Source organism: Alternaria atra, assembly GCF_907166805.1.
Source record: "Alternaria atra isolate CS162 genome assembly, contig: 25, whole genome shotgun sequence".
NCBI lineage: Eukaryota > Fungi > Ascomycota > Dothideomycetes > Pleosporales > Pleosporaceae > Alternaria > Alternaria atra.
The window spans coordinates 3855485-3872969 of NW_025091323.1; the positions used below are offsets into that span (position 1 = coordinate 3855485).

Below are 17485 nucleotides of genomic sequence, written 5' to 3' on the forward strand. Positions count from 1 at the left end.
CTGGAAAGGTTCTGTTCAACAGGTCTGGATTTGAAATTTTCGGAGTGACGAGAGCACGGCCGGGAGCAGGTAGGTACAGCGATGTGTGATGGGCGACGTCAGAACAGACGGTCGGGACACTTGGTGGGCGTTGATGTGCTGCGGGGGTATCACGAGATGCTGCGGTTGGGAACTGAGGGACCTCGGTGCTTGGGGAGGGTCTTTGGCGTGTTGGGTGAAGATGCCAAAGACGCTATAGACATGGGAGTTGAGGCGGCGGTGCATGGGAGAGGCTTAGCCGTAGCCTCCCGATGTTGAACGGATAGGGCAACCCGCGCGCCCTGTGCCTTTGGAGGTAGCACCTATCGAGTATCGTCAACCCCTCCGAAGATCAATTTCTTGTCGCTATTTACGCCCAACGCCGACCTTGCTATCCTCTCTCACATATACATAGGACCAATCCCCCGGCCGCAACCCCTTCCAGATTCCGAGCATCCGCGGTTCTACGGACGAATTGGTTGCACGCAATCGACGGCTAGCGCGGGGCTTCTTTACTCTAGTCTCCGATGACGATTCTCGATGCTTTGTAGTCAGGCACACGACTCGAGTATTGCACCTTGTTACTCCTCCTCCAGCATCACCACTGCGCGAATTGCTATTCTAATCGTTTCCGGCTCCTCCGCGCGCGCATTGGGACGCTACATCTGGCCTGCACGAGAGCTGTGACGGAGCTCTGGGCAACACGCATCACGAATCCACCCGGGTAAGCTAGAGCTGTTCGACCTAGACATCTGCATGTTTCGTCATGGCCTGGACCAAGGGAGCTGACCCTCTCTGATAGAACACCCACCTCACACTCACACTCAACAATCACCACCCATCATGACGGAGACTACCCCCGCCCAGTCCGTCCGCTTCAGTGATGTCAACCAGGAAATTGAACCAGAAGAGGCTGTGAGGGGTGTCGCGGAGCTCACGGGCACCGACAAGGCAGCCCATGATGGCCCGTTAAGCCCTCAAGCCGAAGAAGAACTACGTAATCTGTCGTCGACGCTTCAAAAATCACGAATGCAGGCAAAGCGCATGGAAAACTTCTCCTTCGAACCTGTCTCGCTTCCGCCCTCTCGAGTAAGCAAGCCTCATAAACTAGCCTATGACCATCAGCATACAGCTAACACGCCCAAGGCACCTTCCCCCTCTCCAGCCTCACGAACAGCTTCAGCACACTCAGGACACCGTTCTTCCATTCCGGGGTCACCTGCATCCGCCATGCACTCTCCACCCTTAACGCCGGCGGGCACTTCATCTCGCGAAGAGAGAGCTAACACAGAGGGACATAGAAAGCGCCCGAGCGATCCCGCTATGATGACGCCTCAAGTCTCACCCCCGCATGAAGCTCCGCCAACGTCCATGGACTCATCAGTGCAAAATCGAAACGATGGCCAATCTTCACTACCAGTTCCCGGCTCTCCCAGAACCGCACCACAATCCCCTCGACCTTCGTCAGATCTGTCCGGCATAGTACAGCCGCACCCAAAACGCGGCCCTGCATTCACAATGGGCCCTACTGGCGACTCAAACCCAGCTTCCCGGGATGCTAGTCCGGCTGGGTCCGGCGGAGAACGTACGCCAGGAACGTCGACCCCGGCACCAGGCTCCCGGCCATATACACCACAGGGAGATAGAGACGATACTTATGCTCGCTCCAAACGCGCAGCGCAATCGAGGAATCTGGATTCACTCGAAGCCCGATACATTTACGGCGGCCGCGATGGACGCAATTCGGCAGCATCATCTACGTACCAACTACCACGCTCCAGAGGTACCGACTCTGACAAAGAGGAGAGCAAGAGAACGAGCATATTTGGGAAGAAAACAAAGGCTCACTCTGACGTGGAGGACAGCAAATCGCAAATAGGCAAACACAGCCATGGATCCATGTCCGAGCTGAAGCGCTTCTTCAAGATCGGACACAAGAAGGACAAGGACAAGGACAAGGAGAAGCGGAAAGAATCGCCTGCGCCGTCTATCAAAAGTCAAAAAATCAAGTCGAATAAATCAGGGGTTATGACACCACCCATTACAAACGGAGCGATGAGCGTACCTTTCGCCGATGATCACGGCCTCCAGAGCAAGTACGGCAAGTTTGGAAAAGTGCTGGGCTCAGGTGCTGGTGGCTCCGTTCGACTCATGAAGCGAAGCAGTGATGGTACCACATTCGCTGTAAAGCAGTTCCGCAACAGGCATTCGTACGAGTCTGAAAAGGACTACAACAAGAAGGTGACTGCCGAGTTCTGTATAGGCTCGACGCTGCACCATGGAAACATCATCGAGACCATGGACCTAGTGAATGAGAAGGGCGCCTACTTCGTTGTGATGGAGTACGCACCTTTTGACCTTTTCGCCATAGTAATGACGGGAAAGATGAGTCGCGAAGAGGTCACCTGCTGCACTCTACAAATCCTCAATGGAGTGACGTATCTTCACAGCATGGGCTTGGCACATCGAGATCTGAAGCTAGACAATGTCGTTGTCAACGAGCACGGAATCATGAAGATCATCGATTTCGGAAGTGCTGCTGTCTTCAAGTATCCTTTTGAGGACGAGATTGTCCTTGCAAGTGGTAAGTCTATCATGTCGTCTTTGAAAAGCTTGTTCTAATCCCTCTAGGTATCGTCGGATCAGACCCGTACCTCGCCCCAGAAGTGTACGACCTTTCAAAGTACGACCCGCAACCGACTGACATCTGGTCTCTTGCTATCATGTTTTGCTGTATGACGCTCCGTCGATTCCCGTGGAAAGCCCCGCGCGTCTCCGACAACTCATACAAGCTCTTCGTCTCGCCTCCCAATGATGGACCGAGATCGATCACTGGCCCCTCAAAGTCGGCCACTGACCTCCAGAGCAGCGCAGGCGACGATCGCCGTCAATCAGGGTCGCAATCAGAGCCTGCATCTCGCCACCAAACTTCAGAGCATTCTACGGCCGACCATCGTGTTTCGACATCGTCGACGAGCCAGCAACCTCCTCAAGTGATTAAAGGCCCGTGGCGTCTTCTCCGTCTACTACCAAGAGAAAGTAGGCACATCATCGGCAGAATGCTAGAAATTGACCCGAAGAAACGTGCGACTCTTGACGAGATCCTCGAAGATAAATGGGTCACTGGTAGTGCAGTGTGCACGCAAGAAGAGGGCGGACGGGTGCTTCGATGTGACAACCACGACCATACTCTCGAGCCAGGCGCTGGCGTCGCCTCAGCTCCGAACACGCAACAAAAGAAATGAGCTTGGTCCATGAACCTGATAAGGGTCTTGTTATTTTTCTATATTGGCGTTTGGACGATTAGCAGGCGGGTGTTTACAGACTTTGCTTGTTCGCATGCTATAAGGTGTTCCAGCCCGACTAGAAAGGCGGTACTTCTCCTCTTCAACTATCGCGCGTTCCGTACGCCTTTTTGTGTAATACTTTGAATGTTGTCATGTCAATAGGAAAGATTGACGAAACCTAGTATATGGAAAATACGAGCCAGCAGAGCTGATGGAGTTTGGCGTCTGTAAATAGCTGTATGCCTCACGGAAAAAATGTACAAAAGGATCGACGAAGTTTGCCCACGCTTTAATTTCTAGTGCTGATATGCGAATGCCGATGACGAGCTCTATACAGTTCATCTACGTCGAACATCAAACTATACAAAGCTTGTATAACAGTCGTGTTTGGCCGGCCGGTTTTCCTTTCCCCAGCCTTCGCTTCGCCTGTCGTGCGGTGATCTTGACACTTCGAAACAAAGCACAACTCACCTGCCATAGCCGAAACATGCGCATCCACCGGTGCTCGTTTCGAACACACGGTTCACTCTGTTCATAGGATCGTCCGCGTTAACGCCAAACAAGCCTTTACTCTCCATTGTCCAACGGGCTTACTCTTTGCCTTGTGGAGAAGGCGACGCGTGTTTACGCAAGACGTGCATGCAATACCTCAGGCGTTGCGATCTGAGGCTGCAAGTGGATGACTGATGTGGAGTAGATGACTAGATGTGGAGAGCACACACGTCAGATGGCAGTATTGTTAAGCCAAGCCGGGGGACAAAGGATAATGTATGCGATATGGTTGGCTGGCAGGTAGAATATGATGCGCGATATGCGGGAGTTTTTTGTACAAGGGATCTAGGCCGGATTCCGAAAGCTGAAATGTGGAGTTGAGAGCTCTTGGTTGGAGAGATGTATGTTGGCTATACCGCGAGACCTCATCACGAGGGGAGGGGCTTATCGCACTAGATCGCGGTACTTGCCAGGAGTAGACTGGGAACCATGGCATTCTACTGGCGAATGGGTCGTGTTTGCGAAGAGACGAGGCATGCAGCAAGCACGTCTTTTCTGTAAACAATATGTGCATCCCACGCCTGTGTCACGATACTCGATTTTGACAAACGCCGGTTCGGCGTCCAGCAGCAACGCGCAAGCAAGTAAAGTGGGTCCATGTGTATCGTCAATCGAAAGCAGGGGGTGCTATGCAAGGCCTGGGCAAACGAACGTGAAACGAACTACGGTAATACAAGACGCATGCTTGCGCAGTCTCAGCCTGTCCGCTTTGACGCGGAGGGCGGCGTTTGAGATTGATGCACGGGTGGCCAAGAACGGGTTGGAGGGGTTGTGAAGGGTAAGCGCAAGCGAGCCCTGACGCGGGAGTCGCATGACGAAGATGGAGTGACGGCTGTCATCATGACAGATCCTGGGTATCAAGCGAATTGCAGATGGCATAATTCGATTCGGGGCGACAAAGAGGCGTAGAGGACAGAATTGGATGAACTGGAATAAGCACAATAGGAAAAAGCACCTTTGCTCCAACGACTATCGTGCTTGATAAAGCCTACCCCAGAGATGCTCGCCCTGGTTTATAGCAACGTGCCAACAAAACAAAAGATGGTGTATGCCTTTATGGCCGTGTTCCCACTCAACAAGAACAAACGTCTTCATAGAGGCGGTGTCTTGCACGTCTGCCAATTTTTTTCTAGATAGCCGCTTGCACAAGCCCGAGCTAGAAAAATAGAAACAACCACACCTCCATCAAAAACCAACACAAAGACTCACACGCGCAGCAAAACGGATCCGCAGACTGTCCATATCCAACCCCGCCACACCGCTTTCGCCGATGAATGCATCCCATGATCCAGGTCTGTTTGGATGCAGTCGTGTTGTTGGCCCTCAAGCGTCTTATCTCTATTGCAGCCCCCAGCCAATAGCCATCGCATACACTTGTCTTTGCAGCTGAAGCAGTGCGGACAAGGGGGGTCAAAAGTGAGCTCAGGGTGGGCCTGTGAAGATCGTCGTCGCAGCGCCTCGACTCCTGCGCTTCGCTCCCACCCGCACGTACGCAACCAAGGAATGCGCGGAACGTACCATGACATGGCTTGTGCGTTTGTGTTGGACCCGCTTCGTGCGAAAGAAGACCCCGTTAACGCGGGAAATCCTGTGGTCAAAGGATCTGTGTTATAGTTGTCTTGGCTTATAAGCCAATACTTTAACGCACGTTTTCCCACTTGTTCGCGAGTTGGATTTTTTTGCGGTTGTCTGGCTCAGCTTCTAGCCTCTAACCTTTCCACATCTACACGCCCCAATTCCCGACTCACTTCCCACCTTACTTCATTTAATTACTCTGTCTTCCCTTTCCTGGCTGGTCCGCCCACGTGTTTGACATACGCTTGTATATGTAATCGAATTTCGAAAAGGATTGAGCCTCGAGTTGTTTTATAAGAAGGATGCGTCGCCAACTTCCTCCAAGTCATCTCAAGGTCCCACCTGGTCCGCATGCTTTTCCAAGACAACAGCACTTTTTGAGTCAAGATACCGTTATTGTGAATCATTACTCAGGAATCGAAAAGGCCATTCCTGCGATACCGTCGTTACCTGGATTTAGGACAAGTGCGGGTATGTTTGGTTCCATTCATTTTTCTTTGGCGAGTGTTGATAGTCGTGTGCTCGGTTGCCGCGACTGGGGTTGTGATGTCAACCATGCAGCAACATAGACGCGCGAGATTTATGGGTACGAATACGAGCTAACGCGCGAACAACAGCATTCTTGACGTCGCTGAGCGCAAACCTCAGAATCGACCCTGATTTACCTTCGCCGTTGCCAACACCCACGTCTTTTCGATTGAACAACTTCTGTCAAGAAGTTCCTTCCACATCACTTTCCTACTCAACATTGCCTGCGCAGTACAACCCGTACCCTTCACCCGCCGAATCCCAAGCCATGTCGTCAACCGAAGCAAACATCCCGGCTAAACCACCCACCGACGAACTGCCGCAGCTCTCCACCTACACTGCTGAGACAGAGGATGACCGCATTGAGGGTTTGCGCTTAGTCGCAGACTCAGTGGCACAACAGCGCCAGATCGCGAGCAAGGTCATGCTGTTCCACCCCGTCTCGCTAGCCGCCTACTTCGCTATCGTCGCCATTGTGGCCCAGTACACGCTACGCTGGTACGAGGACAAGCTGATGCTTCTCACGACCATTGGAGGCATCTCGATGACTTTCCTCATTTTCATTCGATGGATGACTGGTGGCTACATCAGCATGGCCGAGGATATCAACATGGAGTGGCTTGGCGATGACAGGCTCATCGTGGTGAAGTGGGGTGAAGACGTTATTGGATCCTTGGTGTTGGGTTGGGCCGATAATGATGCCGCGAAGAAGCGTGGCAGGAGAAGGAGGGGCAAGGCAGTTGTGCGCGCTTGGACTGTAAAGTTGAAGTACCGCGGCAAAGGTGTTGGTGAGGGTCTTTTGGAGGAAGCTGTCAAGATTGCGGGAGAGCGAGGTGCAGATGGCATTGTCTTCGATGCTGACCATGCCAGTAAGTTCACACCTACTCATACTCTTAGATCACTGCTAACAGTACATAAGACTCCAAACGCGTTCTCCCTGCCATCTTCAACGGCTTCATTAACAAGCAAGATGCCAAAGCCGAAAAGGCCCTACAAAAAGTCGCAGATGCAAAGGGCAACTTCCGTCAGCGTCAGAGCTCTCCCACTTGGGGCAGCAGGTAGACACATTACACATTTCTTTTTGTTAGGACAGCAGGAGGTGTTCTGTCTTTACTTTATCGCGGCGACAAGTTTCTTTTGGAAGATACCCCATTCCTCTCGTTGATGATACCCCAAACGATCGTTATCGTTGCTAGCATCAAGCTTTCTGTACTTGCTTTTCCATGTTCCTAATTCGGCATCGAGTCTCTGTCATTGGATCACACATCAGAGTCATAATAGACGACACAACGGCCCTTTGTTGATAGAATGCAATGACGATATCTAGCAGAACTAGTTGCATGATGCCCGACTCCGCTGACCGGTGACTTGCATCCCGCCTGAAGGTGATTAGATTAATATTCACTGATACGTATTGCATACCCGACTGTTCCGCGCACCCTCCACAAACCTTGTGGTTGTAACCCGGGCTGCCCTTATCGCGACATGCCTCCCGATCCATGAACATCTGAGAAAACAAGCTCCATGTACTGATAACGGTGCATTACCTTTCGATATCAGCACCTTGGCGTTAGATTCCGGTTCGTTGGTAGATTTGCCCCACGTTACTCGCTACTGCCCCTCCATGTACAAGGGAAGATTAGGCTTTCCAGGCTTTCTGTCAAGGTTGCATGATGCATGCCAAGTACGTACATGCGGAACCGGAGACGAGGGCTTAGTCCAACGCCAATGTCTGAGTATGTTGGCTGTTACGATGATAACGATCCAGGCTCAACACAGGACAAATGATGCCATAGCCACTATTGATTGACTCCTCCTGTTCGCTCCTTCCTCGGTCTGCATGTGAAGTTGCAGACAAGCTTACACGGAACCGCCCGTGTAAGGCCGCACAACAACAGTTTCGGACTCGAACCTACTCGGACTCAACGCGCGGCTGCACCAGCCTCTGTATCGCCGTCAACCGAACTCGCTGGATATTCCTCGCGCAGCTGCAGTATGACTTTCTGTGCCACAGTCAGTATTTTTAGTAGTCACGCAGAAAAGGCCCCAACTTCGACGCAGCATCTCGAACCGCGCGCGAGGCGATCTGCTGTTACATCTTGCTGTGCCGTAAGGGCTACGTACCGCTAATGCCTCCGGGTTCGCGCCGTTCTCGATGAGCGATACGCAGTAAGACAGTTGTTGGCGATCAAGATGCGTATTCTGTAGCTGATGTCAGATACCGGGCGCTTCAGTGAGGCGCGGTGCCCCGTACTAGCAATGTTGCGATTTCATGAAGAATGTCGATGACTTCACGAGCGGCCTTTCGGCGGGCATCAGCTGATGACTGCTCGGCTGCTGGCATCTTCGATGTTCAATATGATGTTTGGAATTTTTTGATTGTGCAAGTAAACAATTTTGGGAGTTGTCTATTTGTTTACTGTCTCTGCGAGTTTCCGTGGTCAGAGTCGCGTCCCCACACGCGGCGCACTTTCCGCGCGTGAGTTGCTTGGCACATCTCACCCCTCAGGTACTTGATCGGAAAGTCGGAATCCTCATCTCTTGCACACCAAAACAGTGTTGTGATATCACCATCATTATGACGACAGATGGTCCACTGGTGCTCAGGCACGTAATGGAAGAGCTACATAATGAAAGCTCGCGTGCTTGCTGTAGGCTTCTTTCTTGCTAACACACAGCTTCATTTCACTACTTGAACGTACCCAAGCTTCACAGCATATAAGAGTTTCAAAACTTCTCCTTCAATCATATCTCAGATCAGACATTATGGCATCAGACCCACACCAAGGAGGCCGTCTTGAGGACATGGCCGTTAAAGGCACTTCAATCCCTGGTGACGCTGGAAAGATGAACGTAGTAAGCATTTACCCTTACTCTGGGGATTGTATGTCTTCATAAAATCCATGTATTAATGAGAACTCAGGTTTCACCCTCGTCTCACCCAGACCAGACTCATACAAACATCGCACACGCAGCGGATAACGCCTTCGACATACCGCGCAGTGTCAACGATTGCGGACAAACAGGCGAGGTCATTACCGGTACCGGTGACCAACTGCCAACGAGTGTTGAGAAGAAGAACCTGGATGATGCGAACTTTGACCCGAGGGCAAAGGGCCATGACCAGTATGCGAAGCACGCCAGACAGGATAACCCCATGAACAGCTTGAAGCATGGTGCTGGCGACCATAACGTAGAGGCTGCGCCGGGTGAAGAGGAAGAGAGTCAGGATGCGCTTCTGAACAAGAGGGGCGCGCAGTAGGTGTTGTAAGAACCTGCGCCTCTGATGTATATACTTTACGATGTCACGACCAAACAATAGCCAAGAAGCTTGAAATTTACTGAATTACGCATTCTTATCTTCAAGAGATCTGATCACCATGATGTGTTGCCTACTTGTGAGCTTTGGACCCTGAGGCTGGAGCGTGGCTCAATTACCTATGGATACCCCGCTAGACCCCACACGTGCTTGCCAAATTCACGATCCTAGCACGTCTCTGACTTGCTGTTTGACACTGGCCCGCGAAATCTAGGAATACCCGCCCAGCACGATGGTGTACTATTTCTCCTCCAATACTGTGTCCCCGGCAGCCTTCATCTACGTCGGCAAGGACAAAGTTGAGAGTACGTACATTTCGATTCGCTGTTGCACACTCAAAGGTCAAACAGCTGCAACCGCACATACTGATCGCTTGAACAGATGAAGAGCTCATCAAATACGGCTGGGACGAAGATGTCTGGTTCCACGCAGACAACCTGTCCTCGGCACATATCTACGTCCGGTTACCTGAGGGCGAAGATTGGGAGAAGATGACTAAAGAGCTGCTGGTGGACTGTGCCCAACTTACCAAGGCAAACAGTATTGAGGGCAACAAGAAAGATAACGTCACGATTGTGTACACGCCTTGGAGTAACTTGAAGAAAGATGGAAGTATGGCCGTGGGTCAGGTTGGGTTCAAGGATCAGCGAAAGGTAGGCACGTCGCTCTCTTGTAGCAAACGATATGTAGAACGTTTCTTGGCTTGATGATTATTTGATATTTGGTATACTGACGACATATCAGGTCAAACGCATACACGTAGAGCAACGAGAAAACCTCATCGTTAATCGTCTTAACAAGACCAAAGTTGAGAAATTCCCGGATCTAAGAGAAGAGCGAGAAGCAAGGCGGGCCGAGTTGAGGAAACGAGACCAGAGTGCTTTGCAGGCTAAGGTATGTATCCTTATTCAATCTTGTTTTCTTTTACTATATTCAATATTTTTCGCTATCGCGCAAGCCTTTACACATGCTCTTGCTCTCATGGTCTGTTATGCCATTCCCAATCACTCGGACGCTATATATCCCCAATCACCCAAGCTCAAATGCGAACACACTTCTTCCAATTGACTCCAAAAACCAAGGCTGGACGCTAATGTGACGCAGCGCAAAGAGGAGGCCCGTATAGCCAAGGAGCGCAAGGAGCTTGCATGGCGCAGAGATCATGCCTACGACGATGTCATGACAGAGGAGAACCTGGAGGAGAACACCAACGAGAACCGCGATGAGAACTTCCTCGACGACTTCATGTGAAGTGCCTTTTCGTATTTGCGCATCCGCATATAATGTGGGTGCGACAATAGCTGTATGGCGATGGTCTCGGCCTAGTGGGGTCGCCTCAACTGGGATCGCGGATAGTCATGGCTGGAAGGCACAGTCCCATGCTCTCATTTAGCATGCGGATATTGTGGTTGAAAGTATCGTACGCGGTGGTCTTTATCTCGATCTCGTCGCGCGTTCTGGGAAGCGTAAGCTGCGCGGCATTGAAGATGGAGCAGAATAAGCTGGCTACCTACATATTCTTCGGGTTTTGCTTTGAGCGACCTCCGTTGTTCTGTACCCACCACACGAACAGAAGGTTCTTCACTATCTTGTGTTCCAGCCCACTCTCTCTAGTCGCATACTGCAGGAATTCAAGCGTGTTCTGGATTCTCTGTGGCTCATAGTCGGCAGCGGACCCGTTGCGAAAGGCTAGGCGAAGTCGATCGCGCAATGTATACCGAGCCGGCTTCGAAAACTGGATAGCCCTTAGACTATGCCGGTATAGGTGCCTATATGCGTGAATGACTGCTTGTTGTGACATATTCGAGGATCAAGATCGCGATCACTCTGAGACCGAGGATCATGCGGTGGCGGAGAAAAGTATCACCGGCGATGATAACCGCCGCCCGCATTCCAACTTCGCCACTTTCCTCTCTCACCAACACGTACCACTCATCACCCCGCCTGTGCCTTTGCATCGCCTGGGGCTTGTAGACACGCAATCTGGATCTATTCTGGACAATTGCACTCCATCGTGACTGCTACGCTTGCCGTATTAATCACTAATTTCGTCGACTCAGGCCACATAGGGTGCTCAGTCATCCAGTAGCGACACATTGCCCTGGTCCGCTGTGGGATCTATGAACATCATTTGAATACCAGAGCTATGACCAGAGTATATCATGCGCGTCCGCAACAGGCGCCGCAGCGCAGCGGTACGCTTGATCAGTCGCGAGCCGCTGTCAAGAAGAAGAAGCCCTACAAGATCCTCCTAGAGGCGGTAACACAAGAGAAGAAAAAGCTACATTCCATTGTCCGTCGACGACGCGATTTCACCGTCCTGTAACACCACTAACTATAGAATAGCTAACATACGCGTCGAACGCCCCAATCGGCTTTGGTTTCATCCCAGCCGGACACCCAGAATTCACCGAATGGTGCAAAGAGCAGTGTCGACAACGCAACCTTGATGTGCACGTTGTCTCTGTGAGCATCTCACCTCTCCCAAGCCAATGGGCCGTCCACTAACAACGTCGCAGGCCAAGCCGAAGAACAAAACCCACTCCGACCCCGAGAAGCTATCCCATCATGTCCACCGAGTCGGACATCACTTTCCTATTCACATCATCGAACTTGCATGCAGCAAATTCGGATACATATATGACGAGAGACGCGGTTTGCGGAAAGACAAAGAGGGCGAAAGGACCAACTGGATTGCCCAAGAGTTTGAAGACTACTCTTCGCGGCAAGTACAGCATGGTCATCCTGCCACTGAAAAGGAAACCAAGGGTTACATTCATGGCGCTGTTCGAGAGATGTTTCCCAAGATCCCAGAGGCAGATCTACAAGCCATCGTTTCTCATGCCTTCGAGGAAGGGACAAATCGGGTAGGTAATGCCAAGGAACTTTCGTTGGCTCGTAGAGTGCAACTCGCTGTTGTCGCACATATCCGCCACACATATACAGACTACGATAAACTGCTCAAGACCGACGGCTGGTCGGAAGCCCGCAGCCAGGTCGAGAAGGTCTCTCTTGCAAAACTCAAGGAGTGGCGAGATGAAGATGGCAAGCAGAGCGATGAACTTGAAGAAACGTTCCGCGAAGTCATTGTTCTCGACGATGATGATGACGCAAGCAGCGATGAAGGATCAATGTCCACGCCTGATGAGCGTGAGCAAAGCATGGAAATTGTTTCCAGTCGTGCTACTGCCCGAGATCTACAACCGGAATCGCTTACTAACTACCCACGCGTATATGCATATGATATGCGGCGAGCCCCACGAAGAACCATAGTCCTTCCACGCTACCCACCACCTCCACAGTCCGCTGGTTTGTCTGGCACTTCGCGTTCCCAGTCGCAGCAGCCTTTCCAGTCAGCTCGAACAAGGACGACCGATCCGTAAGTGCAGATGACAGCTAACATCTAAATCCATGCTCACAATTATAGACGAGCGAGACCAGCTGAGGCTGGCCAGAGCCTGAAAAGCGCACAGCCGATTGTGCGTGAGATCAATGGCCAACTGTACCAAGTGAGTGTTCGAGAGTCAAGCTCCACAAGCAGGAGACAATGGTATTCCGATCCCTATCCTTTTCTTGAGCTAACATGTATAGCTGCAACCCATCAAGGAAACTCGTGGTGCTTCAAGGTCACAGTATGATCCTCCCATGCATGCTGTGCCGCGCCGCGTGCAAGAAGGTTATGTTCAGCCTCCATCACCTCGTCACAGTGCCTTTGACAGACCACCAGCGCACATAAGGCGCCCATCGGATCAAGATGTTGTGCTGCCTTCTGTTGAGCCTGAAACAGTTGATCTGACATCGCCACGACGTGCGGCAGCGTCTCAGCAGCCTGTCAGGCACCATAACGCGAATGCCACCAGGCCATACAATGAGGTGCCGTCACCAAAGCGAAAAGCGCTCTCTTCTTTTGCCAATGGCAGCGAGTCTCATGCCGAGCATTATACCAAGCGCTTAAGGCCCGTATATCGTGAGGAAGTGCATTCCCTGAACTACTATGATGGCCCGACAGAGTTCCATTCAAACCAGCGCATGGCGCCCAACAGTGGGCCAAGGGTACCACCTAGGGAGCAAGTTATTGATCTAATCACCAGTCCCTATCATCTGCCCACCAGTGGTGGCAGAGGTTACGATGTACCTGCACGCTCGTTTGCGGTTGCTGATCCTCGTGGACACGCATATGCTCCTGGACCATCTCACCGAATGCCTGCACATGAAGTGAGAGGTGCACAGTATGATGTACCCACTGTTCAGCCATCTCGTGCTTATATGCCTGACAACAGGGTGTATGAGAGACGCGCTCCTCCAAACCATGACTACATTCCCTTCCGACAAGATCAGCAGCCACGACGTCTTGAGGAAGAGAGTGTGCGATACTTGAGAAGTGGTGTACGATATGGTGGTTGAGTGCTTTGACATGCATCGGTAGCAGGATGGGCGGAGTTTTATGGCTTTCCTACGGACGATACCCTTTTCCTTCTTTTTGTCACGCATCCCGGAGCCCCGCATATTGAAGATCGCCCGTTTCCCGTCACTCGGACTTTCCATTTCGCATGACCTGTTAGCAGCCTTAGCGTCTTATTATCCTGGATTGCTAGGTGGATTCTGTGCATTGCAGAGCATCATCGATCGATTGTTGTACGCCAGTATGACATCGCAGGACAGGTGTCGGTCATGGACGAATTGTCAACAACTACAGAGTTGAAGGTATATCTTGATGAAAAACGAAACCATGTATAGATAGCACGAAGGCACAAGAGTGTCGGTGTAGAAGCAACGACGTTACGCAACTATTGCTTCTCTTGAACTGAGTGAATTCCTATATGTATATACATGCTCATGTAATCTTTGCAATTACTTGTGCATTTGCGCATACTTCTCCATGACGCGCTCGACCACTTTCTTCACCTCCGTGGCATCCAATTTCTCTTTTCGGTCGGGTGTGTATACTCCATTGACCTCTTGCTCGATATCTGTAAGCTGCGTGTATACGAATCCGCAGCAATGCCCTCCATCGACAATCCCTGTCATCATCTTCTCAATGCGTTTGAGCAGGTCCTTGGGGTCTGTCGCAGTGGTGTAGCCCCAGTCCCTCTTTCTATCCTCTTCTCCACCCGCTGCCTCCCTCGCAATGTTGACGCCACCGAATTCAGTGCAAATGACTGGTGCACCAGGCGTATGCTTCGATCCTGGATCCGACAAGCTCTCAATAGGTGCAAGGAAAGTTGGTCGATTTGACTGCTTCTTCATGATGCCTTCTAACGTCGAGCAAGTCTTTGTAAGCTCGTCCGCGTCCGCGTAGTCGTGGAACGTGGTCAAATCCGTGATGACATGTTCCCAGCCACAGTTGTCGTTGATGGGTCTTGTGGAATCCAGCACCTTGGTTGCATAGTACAAGCTCCTGATGTGATCTCTCTGCTGCTTGCTCGTATGCAGATCAGTGTACGCCCACGACTCATTGACGGGCGTCCAAGCGACTACGCAAGGATGGTTACGATCCCGCAGAACCGCCTCCCGCCACTCTTGATCCATGCGCTCTACGTACGCTTCCGAGAAGGCGTATGCATTTGCCATTTCGCCCCAGACTAGCAAGCCAAGACGATCAGCCCAGTAGTGGAATAATGGGTCTTCGACTTTTTGGTGCTTGCGGCATCCGTTGAAACCCATTTTCTTGGTCAATTCGATGTCTAGCTTTAGTGCGTCCGAGGATGGGGGTGTCATGAAGGTTTCGGGCCAGTAGCCTTGGTCGAGGAAGAGAGCTTGGAAGTAGGGCTTGTTGTTTAGACGGAAGGTAGAATTGTCCCAGTGGAGAGAGCGCATGCCGGTTGTTGTGTGGACTTTGTCAACAATCTTGTCTTCACTGTCGTATAGATTGATAGTCAAATCGTAGAGTGTAGGGTGTTCCGGAGACCAGAGGGCTAGGTTGTTGAGCCATGCCGTTGGGTCGGAAAGCGGGGCGGTGGATGTGAAACTTGAAGGTAGTTGCGAAGTCTGCGAGTCTGAAAGTCGCATTTTGGTGCTTAGGGAAACGTTGTCTGAGTCCCGTGGTAACGAGATCTTTCCTGTCTTGCTGACGGATATGCCTTCTAGGCTGGCTTCGAGCTCTACACTGTACGCATGGCCAGCAGGTCGCCCGAGGATCTTGATACTGGCTTCCAAATTGCCGCTTTCGATGTCATTACTCTTGAATAGCGTGCCCGCGCTTGCATCTCCGATCGTTACCACAGGCACTGACTCAAGCCAGACGCTTTGCCAGATACCGCCACTGGGTGTGTAGAAAATACTCTCCGGCTGTGCCTTCCAGTACTGCTTTCCACGCGGCTGAGTCAAATCGTGTGCAGAATCAAACACCCGAATAGTGAGTCTCTGGGTCTCTTCAGTCGTGAAAGCATCTGTAACGTCAATGTCAAAGGGAACGTGTCCACCACGATGACCACCAAAGAAGCGTCCATTGAGCCAGATTTTGGCTTCGTAGTCGACGGCTCCGAATCTTAGCAATACGTGGTTTCCAGCCGCCTTCTCTTCCGCAGTTCTCAAATCCTCGATAACCCTCTCGTACCACAACACCTCGTGCACGCCTGTCTCTTGGATACCCGAAGCAGGGCATTGGAATACATACGGGACCTGTATGTCCCTCTTCTGGTGTACAGTGTACTCGTTCTTGAACTGATTTCCCTGCAACAACTCTTGCGTACCAACAGCTATCTTGGCTGTGATGCTGTGGGCTTCGGTGTTCTCGGCGCTATTTGTGTTGATGGGGTTTACGGTAATCTTGTCCGGAAGGTTGGTCAAATGCCATCCTTGGTTCAGTCCGACATCATTGTCGTCGAAGAGGAAAGACCAGGGGCCATTGAGAGATGTCCATGTCAGGTCTTCGCGGAGGAAGTCTGGTCGGGGATAGGAAGGTGGGGCTGTGGGCGACATGTTGATTAAGTGGAACTTGAGATTTTGTGGATGATTGTAGGAGGCTGGAACGTCGTTTAGAATGAAGACGTGTTATAAAAGCTAGCATTCACGTGAACTCGATGCAACGAGGTGGAGGTGTGGAGAGATAGACTGGGTCAAGTGAGCACCAAGCTCGATTGGGACTAGACGATTGAGGGTTCATCATCGCCGTGTGTCGCAACCATCTTTCTCTCATGTCCTCCACAGTGCCAGTCATCGAAGTAGACACTCACGCAGCAAAGTAGTGACGATGATGCCTAGAGATTCTCTTGTGTCTATCTCCTTTCGGAAGGTAGTATAGGGTTCCTCCCGCAAAATCTCCAAATCCGTCAATCCCCACCGCGCAACACATCACCAAACCCCGTACTACTAGTTTCTCCCACCGTTTTCTGTATTGCAACCTTTACATCCTCCTGGCAAGCACTTCATGCTGGAACTAACATTGGTACTCAGCGTTGTCTCACGGACCTGATGTTGATGCTCGATATACATCACGGTGCCATCTAGGCGTGTGTAATAGCCCGATGATACCGCCCAGGGACTCTGGGGTAACACAATATCATCTCCTGAATTCCAAATCAATACAAATCTTGTAAAGACACAAGAGGGAGCCGTATACATACGATGAGGCATGCGATTCAGGAATGCGTGGATATCAGCCGGTGAACCTAGGTTGTACCCAGTTGCAGAACCAGTTGTACTAGGATGCTTTCCGGAGGAAGTGGTATCGCTAGACTTGGAAGTCATTGAATGAGATAAAAAGTCCTGAAGCAGAGTTCGAGATCTTTAGGACGGTAGTCTGAAGGCTTGAACATTCGTCACCTAGACTGCAATGACTATTGTCTCTATATACTGAGAGTTTTGAGAGCCTCTATATCAATGCTGGGGGGTCTCATTCAAGATGACACATGCTGAAGGGTCACGAGAGACGTGCCTTGGTGTCAAACGTTATGCCTTTCGAACGATGGCATGTTGGCCAGGGTCTCATCAGCCCAACTGCAGCTGAAGCAGTGCTCTCAAGAGTACATTGCAAGGCGACGAGGGTCTCAAAGTAGTTATGGATGATGAGTGAGGGTCTCATCGAGTTCGGACTGTAAGTACCCTGATCATGATTGGGCTAAGCTGACCATGCTGGTCCGATGGTATCAGTTCTCCTCAAGCCAAGGAAAAACCAGGATCTACTCTCTAAGCTGCGATAGGAAGTATGATTGAGGGTCTCAATCGCCGGGCTTGGCGGATTATTCTCGGTGTAGTCTAACTGGCC

At 51.2% G+C, this 17485-nt stretch overlaps 8 protein-coding genes across 8 annotated transcripts; 5 read left to right on the plus strand and 3 right to left on the minus strand.

Moving 5' to 3' along the window:
• Positions 1-861: 861 nt before the first annotated feature.
• ALTATR162_LOCUS6362 (uncharacterized protein) lies at positions 862-3263 on the plus strand (the record flags this gene model as incomplete). The annotated part of the gene is made up of 3 exons (XM_043313983.1): positions 862-1107; positions 1165-2602; positions 2650-3263. The coding sequence occupies 3 exons, from the start codon at positions 862-864 to the stop codon at positions 3261-3263; spliced, it is 2298 nt and encodes a 765-aa protein (XP_043169918.1).
• Positions 3264-6228: 2965 nt separating this feature from the next.
• ALTATR162_LOCUS6363 (uncharacterized protein) lies at positions 6229-7022 on the plus strand (the record flags this gene model as incomplete). The annotated part of the gene is made up of 2 exons (XM_043313984.1): positions 6229-6829; positions 6880-7022. The coding sequence occupies 2 exons, from the start codon at positions 6229-6231 to the stop codon at positions 7020-7022; spliced, it is 744 nt and encodes a 247-aa protein (XP_043169919.1).
• Positions 7023-7882: 860 nt separating this feature from the next.
• On the minus strand, positions 7883-8304 carry ALTATR162_LOCUS6364 (uncharacterized protein; the record flags this gene model as incomplete). Its single annotated transcript, XM_043313985.1, has 3 exons — positions 7883-7963; positions 8085-8162; positions 8215-8304. 3 exons carry the CDS (start codon positions 8302-8304, stop codon positions 7883-7885), a joined length of 249 nt encoding a protein of 82 aa, XP_043169920.1.
• Positions 8305-8726: 422 nt separating this feature from the next.
• ALTATR162_LOCUS6365 (uncharacterized protein) lies at positions 8727-9222 on the plus strand (the record flags this gene model as incomplete). The annotated part of the gene is made up of 2 exons (XM_043313986.1): positions 8727-8816; positions 8884-9222. 2 exons carry the CDS (start codon positions 8727-8729, stop codon positions 9220-9222), a joined length of 429 nt encoding a protein of 142 aa, XP_043169921.1.
• Positions 9223-9511: 289 nt separating this feature from the next.
• On the plus strand, positions 9512-10530 carry ALTATR162_LOCUS6366 (uncharacterized protein; the record flags this gene model as incomplete). Its single annotated transcript, XM_043313987.1, has 4 exons — positions 9512-9584; positions 9661-9932; positions 10024-10173; positions 10384-10530. 4 exons carry the CDS (start codon positions 9512-9514, stop codon positions 10528-10530), a joined length of 642 nt encoding a protein of 213 aa, XP_043169922.1.
• Positions 10531-10615: 85 nt separating this feature from the next.
• Positions 10616-11080, minus strand: ALTATR162_LOCUS6367 (uncharacterized protein; the record flags this gene model as incomplete). The annotated part of the gene is made up of 2 exons (XM_043313988.1): positions 10616-10736; positions 10794-11080. The coding sequence occupies 2 exons, from the start codon at positions 11078-11080 to the stop codon at positions 10616-10618; spliced, it is 408 nt and encodes a 135-aa protein (XP_043169923.1).
• Positions 11081-11425: 345 nt separating this feature from the next.
• ALTATR162_LOCUS6368 (uncharacterized protein) lies at positions 11426-13683 on the plus strand (the record flags this gene model as incomplete). Its single annotated transcript, XM_043313989.1, has 6 exons — positions 11426-11572; positions 11626-11745; positions 11799-12658; positions 12707-12788; positions 12871-13508; positions 13560-13683. 6 exons carry the CDS (start codon positions 11426-11428, stop codon positions 13681-13683), a joined length of 1971 nt encoding a protein of 656 aa, XP_043169924.1.
• A 447-nt stretch (positions 13684-14130) lies between these two features.
• ALTATR162_LOCUS6369 (uncharacterized protein) lies at positions 14131-16200 on the minus strand (the record flags this gene model as incomplete). The annotated part of the gene is made up of 1 exon (XM_043313990.1): positions 14131-16200. One exon carries the CDS (start codon positions 16198-16200, stop codon positions 14131-14133), a length of 2070 nt encoding a protein of 689 aa, XP_043169925.1.
• Positions 16201-17485: the final 1285 nt, after the last annotated feature.